Source organism: Anolis sagrei, chromosome 5 (assembly GCF_037176765.1).
Source record: "Anolis sagrei isolate rAnoSag1 chromosome 5, rAnoSag1.mat, whole genome shotgun sequence".
NCBI lineage: Eukaryota > Metazoa > Chordata > Lepidosauria > Squamata > Dactyloidae > Anolis > Anolis sagrei.
This window is the reverse complement of record NC_090025.1, coordinates 148,496,732-148,519,669: the sequence shown is the minus strand read 5'-3', so window position 1 is coordinate 148,519,669 and position 22,938 is coordinate 148,496,732. Positions and strand designations below refer to the sequence as shown.

General features: G+C 36.4%; 1 protein-coding gene across 6 annotated transcripts in view; it reads left to right on the top strand.

Moving 5' to 3' along the window:
- Positions 1-22,938, top strand: part of PPP1R12A (protein phosphatase 1 regulatory subunit 12A) — a 110,528-nt gene that overhangs the window by 52,034 nt on the left and 35,556 nt on the right. For 3 of the 6 annotated variants that reach the window (XM_067469116.1, XM_067469115.1, XM_067469114.1), the window contains exons 4-10: positions 2,448-2,607; positions 3,152-3,296; positions 9,498-9,572; positions 13,198-13,286; positions 13,514-13,671; positions 17,699-17,817; positions 22,599-22,715. In XM_067469116.1, the coding sequence (XP_067325217.1) occupies positions 2,448-2,607; positions 3,152-3,296; positions 9,498-9,572; positions 13,198-13,286; positions 13,514-13,671; positions 17,699-17,817; positions 22,599-22,715 (863 nt within the window). The remainder of the gene's footprint in view (positions 1-2,447; positions 2,608-3,151; positions 3,297-9,497; positions 9,573-13,197; positions 13,287-13,513; positions 13,672-17,698; positions 17,818-22,598; positions 22,716-22,938) is intronic. The other 3 variants (XM_060777401.2, XM_060777400.2, XM_060777402.2) reach the window with 1 other exon arrangement.

The following is a 22,938-nucleotide window of genomic DNA, read 5'->3' as shown; positions in this document are numbered from 1 at the left end:
TAGTGGACACAAGGACTGAATTACACTGAATTACACTAGCCAGCAGTCTTAACCTGGCTAGTGGACACAAGGACTGAATTACACTGAAAGTATGCATCAATTTAAACATCAAGCCTTGAAGAATAAGGACTCGTCATTCCTGTTTGACTTATCCCATGAGATCAAGATTCAGTCAGATGAGAGCAAGGTTGCAGCCTAAGCAGTGGACTCCTTGACTTCATGAACTTTGAAAATCCCAAAGTGAAGGAAAAAGGGTGCATAGATCAAGTCATCTTTATAAGATGTGATACCAAATTAATCTAAAATAGGAAGACACATTCTATAATTAAATGTTTGAGAAGTCGAATGTGTAAATATCCAATAGAATTATGGTTAAGTGACAAATTGAAATGTTCCATCACACATGTTACTTTGGAAGGATGTGTCAGAAGCCTTGACCCTCAAATATCAGCAGGGCATTAATACAAAGTCCCAAGGTCAAGCTGGTAGTCCAACAAAGAGGCAACAACAGCAGGCTAAGACAGCAGAGTGTCTGTTCCAGGGTCGTAAGCCATATATCAGAGAGTCCAGAGTACAACATTGAATCAGAATCCATAAGCCAAGGTCCAAGGGTCAGTCCAGAGTTCAGGAATACAAGATAGCAAGAGCCAGAGGTAGTTTCTAGAACTGATGTGGCAGTGGGCCACAATTTGCCACCCTTGAGGTCCTGTTGCTGACTTGTTTCTTAGCCAATCTTGGGGACCTGCACGGATGGTCTTCGAAAACTACACCGGTCTTTGAAAGCTGGAACAATTAACTCTTCCTTAGCCTGTTCAAAGGAACTTGCTTTCGTTTTTTCTGCAGGCTGAGAAGTGTAATAGCTTTGTATTGTCGAAGGCTTTCATTGCTGAAATCACTGGGTTGTAGTAGCTTTGTCCATGGGTGTTGCTTCAAAGCTTGGCAGAGGGAGCTGCTGAGGTCTGCTGGCTCCAACTCAGTGAGCATGTCCTCAGTCTTGCTTTCCAAGCTGCCCACAATAGGATGGTAGGACCCACGTGTAAGTGTGTGATTTTTTAAAAAGCCTTTTCAAAAAGAAAATGATCACTTTACTGGAACAGTCCCAAGCTTTAAACTGAATGATAAAACATGCCACCTTCAGACAGATGTGGGTTGTTAGAGGAGTAAATACTATTTTACCAAGGAAATATCTGGTAGTTTTCTAACTAATTTTTTCTTGTGCAACTAGAGAGAGTGTGTCATACTAAGAGGAGAAGGAAACATTGAATGATTATAGGGCAATTGAAAATTAGAGACAATGAGATTTAAGATTCATTTTAAGTGAAATAGCACTGTGATTACTTTTTTTGACATGTGATAAGGACTGATAAGTCATCACAACATTTTGCTGCATTTGAAACAATTAGATGGCATTGGCTAGTATCCAGATTGCTTCCATAATTCTTTAGCAATAAAAAGTTGTGTTTGATTTGTTAAGTATCCAGTGCATAACTTTGACATAGCTAGAAGTGTTTGCATACCAAAATGCTGAGAATTAGTATTGTTTTAAATTTTATAAAATGGCTGCTGAGCATAATACTTTAATGTTAAACTGAAACCTTTCTGCTGTTTAACTTATAATGTAACCAATCAGTCGCTGTGTGGGTTCTTAAAGGTTTTTTATTAATGTAAAAGAGTAGTTCTCAAAAGCATTTTAATTGAAAAAAAATATAAAGAGCTGTTTTGAAAGGAGTTGAAATATCAAACTACAGTTACTGCATTGCCACCTGTGGACCAGTTCTAGTCAGTTCTTTCTCTCTTGGTTAATATCAGTGTTTGTTTACATGATTTTAATCTCTCTTTTTTGAATGAAGGGAACATCACAAGAATGCTTCTTATTTAATACTGTTTTTATGGAATTAATTTTACAGTGCAGCACTGAATTTTGCTTACCTTTCTCTATCCAGTTTTCATCTGTATCCTATCATTTACTTTAAATTACCTTGAATGTGGCTTTTCCATTCCAAACAGCTTTAAATATGACTATATTTAAAACACACTTTGACGCACCCTTAACTATATGAAATTTGTATCAGACATTTTCTTGTAGAGGTTGACATTCTTGCATTTCAGTCAGAGACCCAGATCCTAGCACACAGAAATCTACCCCTTTGAGAATAATGCTGTTTTCAACAGCACATATTATGGACTATTGTTGCCATTGGGATATCTCTACCTCTGACACAATTCCCAAAGTGTAGGGAAGTAGTTGATTGATTTGACTTGAGTTTCTTTTGTAATATTACACCAGCATCCTGCCCATGTTGAAATTCATGCTGATTCACGCTAACAAATTCTGTTTCTGTATCCTACTTCATATAGTCGACCCTTCTCATGCTTAGTATAGATATTTGAAAAAGCATCATTAATAATATGAGGAATTTAACATACAAGCTTCTGTTCTCTTTCAGGGGTTGATATAGAGGCAGCTCGGAAAGAAGAAGAAAGAATAATGCTTAGAGATGCAAGACAGTGGCTTAACAGTGGACATATAAATGATGTTCGACATGCAAAATCTGGTGGTACTGCACTCCATGTAGCTGCTGCCAAAGGATATACAGAAGTCTTAAAGTAAATATATATATATATATCAATGCAGATTTAAAATATGCTATTAGAAAGCTGTGCAGTCCATAGGCATTTGATTTCCTTACCAACGTCATGTTTGAGACCTTCTAATCATGATAGAAGGGTTAAGTGTATAATTTGTTGGTACCTAAAAGACAATACCTGCGTTTATCCCAAACTGTTCATATTATTAATTGAGTCTTTTCAAACTGGAAATGTAGGGATGAGCAGCATGATTCAAGTGCAGGGGATTTTTTAAAAAATTCACATCAATTTCTAGCACAGCTGTATTCTATGCAAGTACCCTGTTCTGTGGAAAGCTGGTGAACATTTTTTAAAAATGAAGAAATTGATAAAACATTTTCTTCTGGTAATATTTAGCAGTATAAATAATGGTGATTGATGTGACGAAGCAGTTCGGTTTCTAAGCTCAGTAAACTCTAAACATGCTTGTCTTTAAACAAGGTTTCAAAACTTAAAATTTACAGTTCCATAGCTCTGTATTTTTGTTTAAAACTATTTTGTCTAACTGATCTAATTTCTTCAGACTTTTAATACAGGCTGGCTATGATGTTAATATTAAAGATTATGATGGCTGGACCCCACTTCATGCAGCAGCTCATTGGGGTAAAGAAGAAGCCTGTCGAATATTAGTGGAAAATCTATGTGATATGGAGACAGTCAACAAAGTGGTAAGACTTTTGTGTAATTATTGTCAACATGTAAAATACTTTGTGTGTGGGCTGAAAAACATTGGGAAATAAATGTGCTAAATTTGTCATTGATGCCTTGACACATTGTTTTAAATCTTAACCACAGATTTAACATATACATAAAATAGAGCTAGAGTAATCTTACCTTGTAATTTCATATTTTCTCATCTCTATATCTAAAATACGATATTAGCATTTACATTTGAACCAGTTTGCATTACAATTTATAATAATTTCAGCTGTTCACAAAAACAGTTCCTTGGTTTGTTACTCTTTACTTGCTTTAAAACATGGCTAAATCACCCTGTAATTTGATACAGTGACATCTTTGTAATTATTTCATTTTGTTCACATTTGTACTCTGTCTTGTTTTAGTCATTGCAGAATTGTATTCATCTTGGTCATACCGCTTTTAGGAACACCTGCAGAGAAAAACTTTGGTGGTCCTATTTTTTTTTTGAGATATTAGGATAATATTGCTACTTCACCATATGTGCATTAGGAACCTGTAGCTGCTTCTTAATGCATGTATGTACTTTGAGATACACACACCATATACAGTATATCCTTTTATCTGAATCAGTGTAGGAAAATGTATATAGGATGCAACGCTAAGAATCCCTACAGAATAGCTGGTTGTATTTCATAGATCTAAATAGCACATAATATCGTGTGAAGGAGTCAGCTAACTGTTTCTTAACTGTAACATTTGATCATGGCCAGATGTCCTCAGATATTTCGGCAAGCCATAAACAATACCCATAGTGTCTCTCTCAGTGCGCAACTTGCCTTTTCAGGTGATCCCACAATTTCCGCTTCCATGGGCAGACCAGCATGATTGAATGCAACTGCTTTTTAAACATTCCTTGTGAAAAGACAAGCACCAGATCACTTCAGCACAACTACTAAATATTCTAAAGGCACTAGGTCCTCTCTGATCTTGGAAGATAAGCAGAATCAGCTCTGGTTAGTACTTGAATGGGAGATACCAGACACTATAGGCTATATTTCAAATGAAGGAACTGACAAACCATCCTCTGAAATTTCCTTACTTAAGAAAGGTCACAAGATTTGAAGACATAGAACACACACACACACACACACACACAAATGTAGCAGTGCCCTGGGTTTGTACTTGCTCCATTTTCCATCCTCTCAGACTACTGTGGGCCAATTCTGGCCATTTTTAAAAATCAAAACTGGAAGCCATTTTTTTGGCTAATCCTAGTTTTGGAACTAAAAGGGCCCCATGGCATTGAAATGGAAAATTACACTTTTTCACAGACTTATAGGTGCTGATTTGGGAATGGTGGGTTGACTTGGGGACTGCACTTCACCCTCCTTCACTAAAATATAGATCCTCTAATGCTGTATTACACATATAGTTAATCAGAAAATAATTGCATAAATCAAGTAAAATTTTTGTAGTCTCTTAATTTGATTTTCTTGAGAATTTAGGTTTCTTAGAATATAAATACACACATATTTCTCTTCTTGTTTTATATTTAAATCATAATTGAAATCACAGAAGGTGGACTAAAATTGTTAAAGGAAAATGCTTATTGGCTGAAGTCCCATAGTGGAGCTAGAGTTTGATGCAGTTAAGGTAACATGTCCAATCAAGAATGGCAGTTATCATTCTCAGAGATCTCTGTCCTCTGTCTTTTTTTCTTAACCCTTCTGACTTTATTAGCACTTATGTTCTCTCATTTCCAAATCCTAAGGACCTCATTGGAAAGGAGTACTTTTGAGTTGCTAATAAATATTCATGTCTTAAACATTTTGAAAGGTATTAAAAGTTGATTACTTTGCCTGTAATAAGCTTAAAATATTATCATTTTTACTGTTCACACAAAGGGTGGTGGATCTGGTGTGCTTCTCTGAGTTTGGATTTCTTAATCTTTCCAATCCAATATATTTTGCACATTGTTAAATTCACTTATAAATGCTAAGAAACCAACTGGGTGTTTGTATACACCCAGTTTTTTTTAATGTTTTGTACAGATATCTTATGTCCCATATCTTATGTGCCATTTTGCAAATATGTACAGTTTGCAATGGGTGTTTTGTTTTTAAAAAACACATAATAGTCTAAAGCCCCTTTAAGATAAGTAGTTCATCCAAATGAATACCCACTGGAAAACAGTTATATTTGCTGATTGTTGTCATTGCCAGCTGAAGATTCTTTCCATGGTCACTTTGCAGCAGTTGGTTTTTCAAATTTACCTAATGATACAGTCAATTATGAGCATTCATCGGCAAATGGTTTTCTCAGAAGACTAAATTAAAAACCATATAATAGCATGTATGAGAGAGAGAATACTAATATGGAAGACATGAGAGAGAAGTTATAATAGAACATGTTTTAAGAAATTACAATATTAGGTATCCCTATAAAAGAACTTTTGTAACTGTATACTGAAAGTAGTAAAAAAATAAGAAAAAATGATGTAAGTATTTTTAAAAAAGTGTACCAAAATAAGTATTATGCCCTTAGTTGGAGAACAGGTCTTGCATCTAAAGTAGGAAAAAAATGCAAGTAGGATCGTGAAAAGGCAATGAAAATGACCAGTTTCACATTCTGACTGTAAAGTTCTAGAGCAATTATGAGTTATAGAAATCACTGGATTTTATTACCCAAGGCATATGTGATGTGTAAAGGAGATTATTATTATTATTATTATTATTATTATTACTACTACTACTACTACTACTACTAAACTTTATTTATACCCTGCCACCATCTCCCCTCAGGGACTCGTGGTAGCTAACATGAGGCCAAGCCTAACAAATACAATCTATATCTATATCTATATATATAATAAAGAAGAGTGTTTGTTTGTATCGGACAGAGGAAGGACATAGGGCGGTGTATGTGCCAGCGTTTTGATTGGCCAGCCTGAAAGTTCCAACATTCGGATTGGCTGCCGCAGTGGTGCTATTTGCATATGGTCTCTGATTGGCCAGCTTCAAGAGGAGCCCCTGGTGGAGAAGAGGGTTCATGGCAGAAACGGGGCATGACAGAAGGAAATTTGCATATGGTCTCTGATTGGCCAGCCTCAAATCCAATATTCCAAGATGACAAAGAGAGGAAAGGAAAGGCCAAAGGGGGCTGGGTCAGAACACTCCCAATACAGACCGAAATAGGCACACAGAGCCCCCATCACCCACTCTACAGCCTACTGCAGTTTGGAGGACTATGAACCATGGATGATGGGACTTGCAGTACTACCACTCATATTCTGAGACCGCTGTTAACCTTATCCAATGACTGATCAGGACCAAACTTCGCACAGAGACCTCTCATGACCCACTTTACGTCCTGGTGTGGTTTGGCCTGGGATGGACCGTGGATTATGGGACTTGCAGTACCATTGCTCAATTCTTCAGACCACTGCAACCCTCATCCAAATAACCAATAAATACCAAACTTGGCACACTGAGTCTCCATGACGCACTCTACATCCAGGTGCAGTTTGAAGGAGGATGCACCATGGACGATGGGACTTGCACTCCCTTCCTAAGACCATTATAACTGCCAACAATGATGGATCAGGAGAGCCCGCATAACTCACTCTACATCCTGCTTGGAGCTTCAATGACCCACTCTACATCCTGGAGCAGTTTGGAGGACGACAGACCATGGATGATGGGACTTCAAGTACCTCCACTCCCCAAGACTGCTGCAAAACTCATCTAATGACCAATCAAGACCAAAGTTGGCACACAGAGCCCCCATGACCCACTCTACATCCTGCTGCAGTTTTGGAGAAGGGTGGACCATGGATGATGGAACTTCCAGTACCTTCACTCACATTCTGAGACCTCTGCAAACCTCATCCAATGACGGATCAACACCAAACTTGGCACATAGACCTCTCATGACCCACTTTACGTCCTGGTGTTATTTGGAAAATTTTGGAGATGGATGATGGGACTTGCAGTACCTTTGCTCACTTCCTGAGACCACTGAGACCCTCGCCAATGACTAATCAAGACTAAACTTGGCACATGGAGCTCCAATGACCCACTCTACATCCTGGTGCAGTTTGGAGGAGGACAGACCATGGATGATGGGACTTCAAGTACCTCCACTCCCTTCCAAAGATTGCTGCAACCCTCTTCTAATGACCAATCAAGACCACACTTGGCACACAGAGCCCCCATGATCCACTCTACATCCTGCTGCAGTTTGAAAGGGGATGGACTTTGGATGATGGGACTTGCAATACCTTCACTCACTTACTGACACCACTGCCACCCTCATCTAATGACTGATAAAGACCAAACTTGGCACACAGAGCCCCCATGACCCACTCTATATCCTGCTGCTGTTTGTAGGAGGATGGCCCATGGATGATGGGACTTCAAGTACCTTCACTCACTTCCTGCAAATAATGCAGCCGTTATCCAAAGACCAATAAAGACCAAACTTGGCATACAGAACCACCATTACTCACTTTCTCTAATAACCCGGGCAACGCCGGGTCCCCAAGCTAGTAAACAAATAAAATGCATACTGCAAATAATAATTGAAATATATATATATATATATATATATATATATATAAATCAAGAACAAAAAGATTAAATAAAGTGGGCTGGGCCAAATGCAAGGATAAAAACAGGGGACATAGGGTGAGATAAGAAAATGGATTGGTTTATCTGGCGGGAGATTCATCATCATCACCATAATCCACCCTATTTCCCCAGGGGGACTCAAGGCAGATTCTAACATACAATGGCAAACATTCAATGCCTCTATAAAACAAACAAATACCGACATAAAATCCCAGAAGAACTCCACATATGAATACAATATAAAACCTAATATCAAATGAAACCTAACATCAATAAATTCAACATATGTAGCCAGACAAAAATTATAAAAATCTGAACAAACTTCCACCTTTAATTTCCAGAAGCCAACTGGAGTTCACAAAGTTGTGTGGATTGGTTGTATGCCCAATGATGGTAACTGGGCTGACATGAGCAAACAGCCCAGATACAAAATAGTTCTCAATCAGGGCCTGGTAGTTAACGCTTATTATCTGTCTCTTATTATCCACTTTGATTAGTGTCATTACGGTTTTTCCTCCCTGCACAAATTGATGTACTCTTAAGAATTTTGAAAATTTTGCAAATTCAAAAATGTATGACTCCTAACAAGAAACAAGTAGTCATCAATTATATTGTCAACAAGTATACTTAGAAAAACTTCAAAAGGCAGCCAACACAATGTGTCTAGCAGTGAATATTATACTTAAATGTCATCCTCTGTTCCTTAACTTATAGGTGATAATTTTAAACTTAAATAATGTTGCAATACATAATTAGATGACTCCATTTATTTTGAAAGAAAATATGTAAGAAGTTAAGTATGAATTATGAAGGTAGCTAAGGCTTCTTAAAATTTTTATAAGGAATGATTAATGTGTGTGTGTTTGCTTTAATCATTCCTTATAAATCTAAAGATGAACTCAGTACCGTTGAAAACTTTTTTTTCCTTTAGTTTTACTTCCTCAGTGTTAATGGAAGTACACTCAGAGGGAAACTATAGTTTGATAGATAGTACCCATAGAAATCCAACATGTATAAAAAGTGATTGCCTATTCTGAATAATTTAAAACAAAATGTTTGGTTTAACTTTGAAACTGTCGTGTAAGTCACAGTGACTTAAAAAAAAGAAGAAAATTAAGAATTTTGAAAACAGAAGCCATTATATTTGTATTAATTCCATGTAGTGGGATCACCTAACTATGTGCCAAGAGAGTGTTCAAAATTATTTAGTTTTGCAAAACTTTGCAATGGTGTAATACAAGATAATGTACATTTCAGTGTCTCCTTCCCATTTTTTTTATTTACTTCATTTCTACCCCGCCTTTCTCAACCCCAAAGGGAACTCAAGGGAACAGAGGCTGGATGGCTGTCTGTCAGGGGTAGTTTGAATGCAATATTCCTGCTTCTTGGCAGGGGGTTGGACTGGATGGCCCATGAGGTCTCTTCCAACTCTTTGATTCTATGATTCTATGAACAATGCACATATACAAAATGACGATCCTGTATTCACAGCATTAGATCTGGCCATTAAATAGTCTGTTGGATATATTTATTCCCTTTATGATTGTATGACCAGGTTAATTCTTCCATAACCTAAATTCTTTTTTATTACTTATTCAGGGTCAAACTGCATTTGATGTAGCTGATGAAGACATTTTAGGATATTTAGAAGAACTACAAAAGAAGCAAAATATGGTAAGGTTTTTCAGTACTAAAAAAGCTTATTTGAGTTAATTTATGAAAGTTACTTCAGCTAAATAGCAGTATTAGTCTACCTGCTTACTATAATCATCCCTTCACATTTGGGGTTTCTCTTTCGTAGATTTGATTTTGCACAAGTTTTAGCTACTGCTTGACCTTCTTACTTTACACCTTCTACAGCCATAATTTAAGCCCTTTTCCAGGCAAATCATAACAGCAAAAGGTGTGAGGCGAGCAGGTAGGTACGAAGCTGTCAGGAAAAGCATTTAAAATCTTATCTGAGGCTTCATATTAGAAAAGTGGGAAAGGCAGTGCAGATAGTGCTGTTGGTGTGAAAAAAGTCAGTAGGATGCATGTTATTGCATTCGCATTTTTCGACTTTCACAGGGGTTTTGGGCCCCTAGCCCTACAAATGAAGAAAGTTCACTGTATTTGTTTCTTTCTTACAATAGCTATGTGGCATTACAAGTTATAGGTCTTTAATGGGAAATATTAGGAATTGCAGCTTAAATCCTCTGCGTTCAGAACATGATGTCCATTTCTGGACCTCCTTTTTGTATAATTACCAAGGACTATTTACCTCATTACACAATATATTTCTGCTACATTGTGTTGTTATGTGATACAGTAACTAGTGTTGTAGAATTGCATTACTTGCATAAAAATAATACATTGAAAAATAATGGCAAAGAGCTCTACAATTTCCAAATTTAGCAGTTGGTTTCCCTCGTAGACAAACCCTTACAAAAGCTGTTGCCATGTATTCTCGTGTATAAGTTGGCCTCGTATAAAAGTTGAGAATAAGTTTGAGTTGTGAATTTTGATATGATCTCTGATTAGTCAAGAGTCATTATGTGGAGTGGGGAAAGTGCCAAGGCTGCCTGATTCCCCTGCCTAGACATTCAGAAAGGCTTTCTGGCACTCAATGCAGAGATGGGGGTGGTTGCTTTTTTGATTAAAGTTAAGGGATATTATTAATTCTTCTCAAAAACAGCAACCACTGTCTTCCACTATGGAATCGTGAATGAATATAAAAGAGGCACCGACCCCTTGTATTTTCTTGACATTCCTTTGAGGGGAAGTCTCAAAGAGCCACTTCTGTGGTTCCTGTCATTTTGCCATCATTCAGAAAGGTCAGAAGCAATGCTGCAGCAAGGAGAGTAGAGGATGGCTAGTGTTTCTTTTAAATTCCCCTAGGACAGACTAAGCGCTACTTTCCACCACTGTATTCAAAGGAGAGGATGGTTTTATAGAGTTAATGGACAGTACATATATTAAAATATGGATCCTTTTCCCCAGATGTTTTGGGCTCTGTTTTTTGACTAAATTTGTTAGGCATATTTCTAGTATATACAGCAATTATAATACACTTGAATGGCTGTCTCTGAAACAGCTCCTTTGTGGAAAGTCTGGTGGTGACTCAGTGCAACACTCGATTGAACCCTTCATATGCTTTCATTCATAAAAGTGGGAGACATACATGCTGAGTGTTCTCCCAGAGATATTTTAATGGAGTTCTCAAATGTTCACAAGTTGCATCTTGTAAAATGTTCATACAATTCTATGTTAATGCAGAATTATATACTAATTGGTCTGACCTTTGGCTTTTAACAATAGATTTTTTTAATTTTTTTAAATTACACAAAAGTACATTATTTTGGGGACTCTGGTAGTCTGAAATATGCTCAATAAATATTTTAAGTGATTCTTATTTAAGGGCATGTTATAGTTGTTATTTACTTATATAGAAATTTAGTAATTTTGTTGTTGTGTTATGGTGAATAAAACCCAGTATATCAGAAATCTTCCTAGAAAAGGATTTTCAGCATAAATGTTGGCTTCTTACAATATCCTACAATGATTTTGGAGTTGTACTAATGTTATTACAAAACTCTGCAATCCTCCCCCCATATCATATTTTCAGATCAGAATCTGTTAATTTTACAGATTACAACACCTCAGATGTTCCAGATTCTGGAAGTTGTAGCCTAGTAACACAAGTTGTTTTTCAAATTATGGGTTGCTGTACTTGCAAGTTTGGACTAATACCAAATTTCATATCAGAATAAGAGTAAAATCTCACCTTTTTTTGAGGGTTTGGATATTTTTCTTCTAACTATAATGGAAAATTCAACATAAATTAATCAGTTGATCAACACAGTACAATTAAATGCAGCGAGAAGGGGTGAAGCTTGCTGAATTGCAGGTAAAGAAATACATGTATATTAGTAGACATTTTTGAGGTTTATTATACACTTCCCCATCTGGTGTTTTGGGCAGGTTGGTTTTTTTCTATCTTTCTCAGTAAGAAATTCCTAGAGAGACATCCCCTTTAGGAAATTGCTAGTTCCTCCAGGGCAGCTTTGTGGCCACTTGTGGAGGAAGCATACCATAGAACTGTCTAGAAAACCTAGTAGATTCGCAGAAAGACCATTGCTTCCTGATTGCAGGGAAGTGAAATCATAAATATGGGCTCCAAGGTTATGGAGAAGTCTTGCAGTATTTTTACCCCCCCCCCCCTTTTCCTCTTTGTTAAATAGTTCTTGAGGCATGCTATTAAACCTTTGCTATTTATAAACTAGTGCCCTATTCTTTCAGATAGAGAAGAGATGTTGCACTTAGATGACAGTCATCTCTACCTTTAACTAAAGCCACTTAGAATCATAGCAACATCTGGAGAGACATGCATTCCCTTCTGTTTTAGGAGGAGAGAAGTGGCAATACTGTCAATAAGATCAGCCCTTTTCTCCAGATGTCCTGCTTGGCTACTTGGTAGAACTTTTGGCCTCTTATTGTGGATTGCCAATATGGACTGTCTTGATAAGGGGGTTGAGTTCATTTTATAGCAGCTACACAAGAAAGAAAAGGATAGAATACTTCAATTCATGTCATGGAGACTCAGTGCAGCTACACATAATTGATAGGAATTTCATATCTATAACCCACTGTACAACTGGTATGGAGCTACCATTGCCCATTTAGTGATTTTTATCAGTTTTTGGATCCATGGAGACCTTGAGAGTTGCTCCTGATGCCAAAGCAAGATGTAGTTACAGCATGCTAACACCAGGCTGTCATATATTCTTTTAAGGCATTTCCACAAAACTGAATGTCATTCGTTTGTTGAAATCTAAAGCTGATCAGTCACAAAAATGCACTCTTTCCTCTCTCACACCCTCTTCCTCATTAGGCTTTTCTGCTTATAGGAAACTTGTGAGAAACTGAAATATGAACCAAATTTGAGCCACAATAACTCTTGATTGTAAGACTGGTACATGTGATCATCCTACTTTGTTTTGGTTCTGAGTTGCTTTATATCTTGAGATGACTGAAGTAGGAATGTTTGCCTTGGGCTTGAATCTCACCTGTGGCATTTGTGCAGTACTAATTATGCTTCACTAGATCTGTAATCCCTTTAGTGTAGAAATGCTCACAAACTGAACCATATTCTTGCTGGTCATGCTTTAAAAGTAATATCAGTGTTGAAAGCTAGAAGCTTTTTGTTTTGTTTTGTTTAAAAAATATTGGGACAAGTCCTGAATTGCAAGAGCTCTAAATTTGGCTTGTTTTGAATGTGTCTGGTGCTTGCATTAAATGAATCTTTTAATTTCTCTTAAAGCTTCATAGTGAAAAAAAAGAAAAGAAATCTCCCCTGATCGAATCAACAGCCAACATGGATAATAATCAGTCTCAAAAACCATTTAAAAAGTGAGTAGAGGAGCCAACCTAAATATGGTATGAGTTGATGGGCTGGTTTGAAATTGTAAAGTGTTGGATTGGTGTGTTCTTGCTGAAATACTAGAAAGGAGAAGATAGAGGTATAACCACACCTAAGTCCGTATTTGTTGCCACTACTTCAGTCTGCTTAGATACCTCTTCGTTTTCAAAAGTTAGCAGTGAAGTATCTAATGTTTTAAAAAAACATATTGTTACAGCAAGGAGACTTTGATCATTGAGCAGGAAAAGAATGCATCAAACATTGAGTGTCTGGAAGAAGAAAAAGCTGATGAAGAGGAGGAAGGAAAGAAAGATGAATCCAGCTGCTCTAGTGAAGAAGACGATGAGGAGGACTCAGAATCTGAAGCAGAAACAGGTAATGCAGAACATGTATTTCAGTTTACCGCTCCAATTAAATTAATCTTAGTTTAATTAACCATTGTTATACTGTTCATTTAATTAACTGCTTCTCACTTGTTTTCTCCTTCCTTATGCTTAATTTGTGTCATTTCCTTAGGATTTAAATAATAAACACTTAAGAGTCCAATATAGCCACGAGAGTACTTGAACAGTGATTGTGCTGCTTTAGAAATTCTTATGTTTATTGTATTGATGAGGTTGATCAGAGAAGGGGCATATGTGCTTGGAAGGAATCTTCAATCCACAGGGAAAGAAATCGATGTATGGCATGCATTAGAATCCATATAAATCACTTATATGTGTGTGCATGTGTGTGTTCATATCTGGAAGATACTCAAGAAGGAAATACAGTAAATGATTTGACCCTCAAGAATTCTGAAATTCTTCACTGGGAAACTGATTTGGTAGCAACAGTGAAATTGTACGCATATGTTTTGGTAGTACACGTAAAAGGTTAATTTTAAAATAATGATTCACAAAGGTGTACCCTGATCTTACTTAAAGAGCATACAGTAAGCCGGAGGGTCATGCTTTAATATATCCCAGTGACTTTCACTAATGGCTTAAAGTTTCAGACTTTTCATTTCAGTATGTCTTGAGTTACATGACTCCTGTTACTGTGTTTCCTTTGTTGCTACTATGTAGTCTTGTGCCAGGAAAATATGACTGTGACACAAGAATTAATTTATGTAAACTTGGAGGTTTTTAAATATCAACAAGGCTTTCATCATACTTTATTTGGCATGATAGAGAACATAGGCTTTTCCCTGGAGCTGAATCTCAGTGTTCCAAATTTGTACTTTCCCTCTTTTCCCACTTTTGTTTTAAGGTGGATTTGCAATTAAATGTTTGACACTTCAGGAAAAAAAAGATTCTAACTTAGTTAGGCTTGCTTTGGTTTATGCTTGTGCGCATAATTTTTCAAATTTTAGTGGAAGCAAGTTTGAGTAAATTGAGAAATACTCAGGGCTTAATTTATTTTTCTTTTCCCAGAGAAGAAATGTCAAGGAGCCTACAACTCACTGTTTAGTTTCTTTGAAAGCTGTGTCGTAGTTATTAAAGTGCACTTCAGAACATCCTTTTCAAGTATACAGTGGAGATTATTCATCTCCACTTTTGTCTTCTCCCCTGTATCAGATATGTGTTTTAATAGAAAGGTAGGATAAAATAGCATTTGATCAAAATACATATGAAGAACAGAGTTTGTAGGTTCACAAACTGGCTATTCAGTGCATGCCATGTTTGAAGGTGACACAGTGGATTTTATAAACAGGGTTATATGTTCACCTAAAAGCTCAAAGAACATCATTTGTGATCTTACCCAGGTGTCCAGTAAAGTGAAGTGGGTAAATCCAAGACAGAAGCTTGTTTTTTACAGGGCCCATGTTCTTACACTATGACACCATGCTTAGATGGGTTCGCCTTTTGCCAGCATTACAGCCTTTTTAGTACCAGCAGAAGTTTTAAAAAGTCTTCTAGGTGTTTTAGATGTTGTTTAGAAGTTAGAAGATGCTTTTAGATCTTTCCACTGTTCATCCTTCCTGATTTTACCGTTTGTGATTGTGTTTTTATGTCTTTTAGTTTTGACTTTGTTTAAAAGTCAAAATCCAGTTCTTAGTACTAACTAGTAATCTTGTGCATTTCGGCAAAACCTTGATTTATTTCCGCTATCCAAACTCCGGGGAGGCCACGGCTCCATTTTTGCGAACCTCCCGATAATTGATGTTTTTCTGAGAATGAAGCTTATGTTCTTTTATTTGCAATAAAGCAAGCTGGGATACAGCAGCCAAAACTTCATTTTTGTTGGCTGGTTATAACCCCATTCTGACAACACAAGTTGCCCTTTATTTGTTTAAAGCTGCTAAAAGGAGATCAGAGTACATAGATCAGATTGGGGTGCAGTGTAGGGGAGACGAGGATAGTTGATGCATATATCTATGGCTACCTGTATATTTGTATTTTATTTTAAGAAGACTAGATGTATGGTGTATGTTATGTCTGCATTGTTTGTTTTTGATAAGGCCAATTGGCTAATCAATAAAAATTGTTGTTGATTGAGAATGAAGCTTTTCTGTTTGCTGGAATTCCTATAATTATTGATAACAATAATATTTTAAAAGTACTACTTTGATGAAAGAGAGGAGGTTTAAGATATAAGATAAGAAGCTAAAGGCTTTAGTAGAGGCTAAAGAATGACTCAGAACTCAGAGCCACCCTAAAAGAAAAGCACACCCATTCACAAGTCCCCAAACACAGTGCATCCAGCCACCCACACTTTCCAACTCCCAGTCCCACTAAACAAAGAACCTAGAAAATAAAGGAAAAACAAAAAAGATTCAGTGCTAGAAGCCAAGCCAAAAGCTAAAGCTGAGAGCAAAAGGCAAGGCAATTGGACTGAAGCTCCTCTCTCTAGAGCCAGGACACAACTGAGAAATGGAGGCGCTCCTCCCATTAAATAGACACAGCTTATATAAGACACATCACAGCTTTCTTCTATTGTGATTGGTCCAACAGGCAGGGCTCACAGGGAAACGTGTGAGCACACAACAGTCTCTCCATGCACCACGTGAGCAGAAGGAACTGTGACAAGCAGTCACGTGGTCCGGCTCAGTTGAAAAAAGAACATGGTGGCAAAGCTCTTGCTGTTATGGGCGTCTGAAGACACCGAATAAAACAGCCAAAACGAATCTGTGCACAAGTCTACTAACTAGTGGATTTATTGAATTAATGGAATTTGAATAATTCTTTGTCTTAACCACATTCCCATTGAGTCAGTGGATATAAACTGTTTGGGGAACTAAAATTTTTATTTACTTCATAATGTCCTGCCTTATTGTTGTTTTATAGTTACTATGGTTTTCTGTTAGATCTGAGTCTAGATTTGAACATTTACTACTCTTTAGCATTCTGATGATGAGTGACAAATGATAGAACATTTGCTGATTATAATTTTGTGCTCTCATCCTTCAACCCAGCCATTAATGGGACTTTATAACAAAACAATAAGAGATGGCTAAAATACACTAAGAAAAGGGGGGGGGGGGACAGTAGAATTTTCCTATTGTTGCTACCTTTCCGGTTTATGATGTTTTTAAAGAACCTAATGAGAATGCAAATTGTAATTGATATTCAAGCCTGTTGAGTATTTTCTCAGTGTAGGAAGCCTAGCGCACTTTATTTAATGCAACTTCTAAAAACAAGAGATTTCACACCGTGTGCAGTGCATCAATCATAATCTCATATTCAGATGGGAAAGGGAACTCATAATCATGTTAATAAGTATGCTCAAAGCCCTTTTTCATTATTTAATTCAACCTGTGGGTCCCCAGATGTTTTAGCCAACAACTCCCAGAAATTCCAGCCAGTTTATAGCTGTTAGGATATCTAGGAGGTTAAGGCCAAAACACCTGAGGACCCACAGGTTGAGAACCACTGCTTTAATTCATTACACTAGATCGAGAAACAAGCAGAGAGCCATACACTATACCTTAAAAGCGGTTGGGCTATACACTGGTAGTGGATACTGCATTTTCATCCTCTTCAACATCTATTTATTTATATAATGTCATCAGTATACATTGCATTTTATATGTTTTCCATCCTTTGCATTTTTAAATATGGATACTATAATCTCATAATTTTGAGTGCAGCTGTAATGACTAGAAATGTTAAAAATACAATTTTGGTATTCCAGTAATTCCTCTTTGACATTTAAGTTATACAGAGTTGTTTCTAATAGTAGAACAATAATTAAAATTTTTATGTGCTGTTAAACACATAATTTTGGGTGCAGTTTGATACAGGTAGTGTATGTAATACTAAAATTGCATGTTGACTTTTGGTGAACCTATGAATTTTATAATTTTTTCATATGCAAGGAATAAGCCTGCTTAGCTTCTGAGATCAAATGAGAGTTGATGCCTTTATGATGTTTTCAGAAAGAAATTGTAAATTAGCTTAACCTGTCCATGGCTTATTTACAGAAAAAAATAAACCTACAACAAATAATACCAATATCACCAATGTGCAAGCTGCTCCTATAGCTGTGACAACGCCATCTGTTCCTACTGGTCAAGTAACACCTACATCTCCTATTAAAAAGGTAAGATACATCTTGTTTGCATTTTAGACAGTGTAAGGGGTTAGTTATATATGGATTACCATTATATCCCTTGTTGAAAGCAATGCCATAAGGTCAATTTTATGCCATTTTTAGTACAGTTATTTCATGGTTCTTTGAATGTTTTTAAATCTGGTTAAACAGCTCGCCAGTGAAAAAGCCTTAAGTTGTTCTGAGAAGGAATAGCACTCTTTCTAAGATTGTGCTTTAATGTGTCAAATGTATTTGCATAAATCAGCCCTGTCTTATAGATAGAAGGTGTGGATTTAAGTCCCTTGTCATGAATTCTCTGGACTATTTCAACCTCTTTCCTGTATGCAAAATGAGAGTATAATTTATTTGTTCTACATAGAAACAAGTCATACTAGTACTCAGAAAGTATATTGAAATGATTTGTTTAGGAAAGATCCTTAAAATTGTGTTTTCCCAAGAGATTCCTTACAGGGACAGCTGTGTCGGCTGCCATACATACCCTCATTTTAAAGTGCTAAAGAAACAATGCAAAGCAGATACTGATAATGTGCTTTATAACTTATCTATATGGAATGGAAGGAGGCTGTGTTTAAATGTATATGCTTCATTTTGTACAGCTCGAACACTTGCCTCACACTAGTCTTTGGGGTAGGTGCAAGCAGCATGGAGCTGAGAGATGGCACTTTAGCTGTACTAGCTTACTTTTTTCAAGTCCAGTAGCTGTATTTATTTTTATCACTTAACAAAAATAACAAAAAAAAATTAAAAGCTCACTTAACTAAAATTTTTGAAAATACTTTAGGATCGGAAAACAAACAGATTGATTTACAAAGCATGTTGAGAAGTGAGAATATAACTTCAATTTTAGGTAGACCAAAAGTCAGGGGAATAGATATACCACTGCCAGAAATGTTCAGGGATCTGGTATTATTACTATACCATATATTATACTATATCCTGAAACTACTTTGATGCCAACCTAAGTGGATTGTGTGATCACTATCTTGCCCCAATCTGAGTACAGGATTTCCTGTTTAATTGCCTGGACATCATTCATCACAGTGGCAGTGTTGAATCAGATGCCTCAATATTTTTGTGAGTTACAGAAAATTCAAGATCTAAAACAGATGGGAGCTATTTATCTGTATATTCTTCGCAGCGCCAAAAAGCAATGGGACATATTGTCCAGTGTCAAATCTGAGATACCTCAGTGTTTTTGTGAGGTATCTCAGATTCAAAATATAAACGATAAAGGGGAACTTGTGAGAAGTATATTACACAATCTCTATAAATTTGAAGAAAACATCTCTCTATATACCAGTGCTAAAGGACCACAAGAAATTCAGATTTAATTACCAGCAAGTTAACTACCAATTCGGTGCTCAATCTTGCAGCTTTTAATTAGTACCAATGGTGTTCATGAAAATATTGATAGCAACACTATCAAACCCTTCAATAGTGTTGCTAAGATAGAAAGGGATGCAGATTTTTCCATATTTAAACATTCTAGTGAAATAGGAATCAAAATCAAAACTATAAACAGATACAAGAGAGAGACAGATGGTAGAAGTTTTAAAGAATTATGGAATTTTTATAAATAACAAAAAGTGCTGTTTGACTCCAACTAGGTGCTGAGTCGTTATTATGTTTATTTAACACATTTAGGAACTCAGATCAACACTGTGAAAGATAACTTAACTTTGTCAAAGGAGAGGAAAAAGAAATTGAAGACAGAAATATCATCATTAGTGATATCAAAATCAGCACATTTTGTGGAATTGGCCAGGGTGATGAGTCTGCTAATATCATCTGTACAGGTAGTACCCTGGGGATGCTTTCATTCAAGAAACTACTATATCCTCATCAGATATCAGTAAGAGGAAAGAAGAACTTTTTATACCTATTCTACAATAGTTGATAAAGGATCTAAGGTAGTGGTTGGTCGACAAGAATATCACCTTTCATGAAAGAAACAGATAACAATAACTATGGATGGAAGTCTAACCTGTTAGGTCTCATTTTGGTCAAGTAAAGGTACAAGTGAGTTGGAACAATAAGGACAGGAATACAATATCAATGTTCTCGTATTAAAGGCAGTAAGACTAGTTATGAGATTATTAATAATACTGAAAGGGAGCCATGTCCAATTAAGAATAGACAACATGACAGTGAGAGCATATGTGTCAAATCAAAGAGGTTTGAGATCAATCCCATTGATAATACTATAACAAAATTCAAAATAAATTCTGTTCCTGGTTTGAAAGTGTTATTTCTGTTTAATTGTTCAGTATTTACTTTGAAAGTAGTTGTTATATTCCCAGAAACATCGTTTTAGTGGCTGCCACAAGCTATGTTGAATTGATTGAGACTATGAGATATTCGTTGAAAAACTATAGCAAAATGTGCTGCAGGATGTCCTGCAAAAACAATGTTTTTGGAGTTTAATAAACATTTTCCATGTTGTTAATGATAGAACCAAATAAGAAATTATATTTATAAACCAGGAACAAAAATTGTGTTAGTGTGATATGTGAGTCCAACAAGTTGCTTTTTTCTGGAGCAAAAAAAATAAATATTCTAAGCTCAATATCAGTAGTGTATTTGAAGAGGAAATTTCAAAAATTATACGGACAAGAATATGGCTCATCCTGGGGAGAGGATGTTGAATGAGAATATTATAATAATATTGCTGTTATGTCAAACTTAAGGTCCCTTTGCAATAGACGTTTAAAGTTAAAAAGATACTTTTTTTATTGATGACAGCAAAGATTCAGGAGAATTTGATGCTTTGGCAATACTGTGGCCGAATTGATGTTTGTACGTATACCTTTCAACGGATACAAATATTCCAGAAAATACTTCAAAAGTTGCAACAGGAGGGAACTGATGTGTTCTTAGTAACACTGTATTGGATAAGATGACCATGGTTCTATTTGCTATTAAAATTAGTATTGTTTCCACCAAAGAGATTATTCAGCAGAGAGGATCTGTTGAGTCAAGGGCCTTTCATCATCAGAACCCAAGCTGGTTAAATTTAACAACATAAAATTGGATAGAAGAACAATAAATTCACAGTGTTACATGTTTGAGGTTATAGACAAAACAATGTCATCCAGGAAGGAATCAGCAAAAGGAAAAAAAACATGGGAAGTATTTGAAATCTGGTACCGAGATGTGAATTTGGAGATGGTGAACATATACTTCATGTTTGTAGAATATTTTCAGGAAAGGACCAAAGCCAAATATGTTGAAATGTCAGGTTCAGCATTATCTATGGTGTTAAAGAATCATTAAGCTCATTATCGGCTCATCTGCACATTAGAAGGTTTTTTAGAGGCACAACATTGACATCTTCTCATACTGTGCCTAGGTTCCTGTCCTGAATAGACCTACCACATCTCTATTTCAGTCATTGAGGGAATTTGAGATTTATGATATACAAAGTGGTTTTCCTTGTGCCTTTATTGTTAGCTAGGAGAGTTTCTGAACTAGATGCCAATTTGAATCAGACAGATTAGTTTGTCTCTGGATCCTACTTTTTTGTCTAAATGGATTTCCAAATACCAGTGTCATAAATGTTATACTTATTAGTCTCACTTGCTCTTTCAGTTCTATTAGTTTGTTTTTGTGTATCTTGCTTCCACAAGTTTGGGGGGGGGGGGATTCTAGTTTTAACATTTCTCACTGACTGCAAAAGATTCCGAGCTAAGAGAGAAAATAATTTATATCCCAACTTCCTCCAAATATGGGATTAAAGTGGCTGAAAAATAAGAGCCAAGTGCTCTAGGTTCTCTTCTTCCTATGGCTGATCAACAGAGAGAAAGTTACTGACTAATTTCTTCAGTTTCCTTGTGTTTACACCTTTTGATGTGTGGTCAATCTGTCATTAGAACAAAAAAAAGTTAAAAGCTCACTAAAATGGCATTCTTTCATCAACAACATCAGTCCTGCTACCACAATTATTTTGGCTGGTGGTTTTGTTAAGACCTGTACGTTTGTGGCTGCATTTAGCTTGATGTGATACAAATTGTGCTGTTATCTGAGCTACTCTGTCCTGTGTGCAGATAAACAAAGCATAGTTATTAAGATCAGAGAAGAGGTAAGTGTGGCTTATGTACAAAATTGTTATCACTTGCACAAAATTACTACCATATTTAGCCTTGGTGACCTATCTGCAGCCTTAAAAGTACTAAAAAGAAAATCCATTAGGAATATGCAACAGAAGAATTGCACAACCGACTCTCTAATTTCATAAAATTACTCTTTTCTAGATAGGCAACAAGATTAGCAGTATCTGAACAGATTTGTGCTATTCGGTTCCAACATAAACATTATTTTTCACATCTTTCAAGCACTGAATCAAGCTTCAGCACTCCATTAATTTCATATTCAAATTGCCCATGCCCCCCTTGAATTTGATAATCTAAGATTGCTGATGCCTGGAGCGTGTGTGAAAATGAAACCAAGCATCTGTCAGTTGGCTCGCTCTTCCCATGTCTTTTAAATTCTGCCTTTCCATTTTTGTTTAGTCGCCCCCCCCCTTTTTTTTTTTTCATTTGGTGGCTGGATATGGTAGTATTGGTTCATGATAAAAATGAACTGAATCCCATTTTAACTTCCTCCTTCAAACCTGTAGGTTAGCACCACCTTCAATTCACATTTCCACATACATATGTTTTTAATTCTGTGAACATGTGCCTTTTGTGGATTGAAGTGACAACAAAAGACTAGTGTTTACTTCCTTTCAATTTTTGTATCTTTTTTATATGTCTTGTCGCAACTGGCTTTAGTATGACTTTCTTCCTCCTATCATGCCTGTGGCGGACTCTGTAAATCCTACATCATGGAGGCAGGGCTTACGTAAAACTGGGATTGTTCTAGTGCCCAGTAAAGGTGAAAAGTCTCTGGTGAGGGCTTTGTCTGTGTGATTTCCCATCCCTTACAACTGCTAAATAACAAGTGAATTCAGAAGTTAACACTGCAATTGCATGATTTTCAACAGTGTGCCTTTTTTGCATCTCATTGTCTATGTGTAGTTTATAGTGTAATGTTTAAAGCTAACCTTTGAAAATTTTTATTATTTTAACCAATTTGGGATTTTTAAAATGAGGTCATTAACTTGCTAAGGAA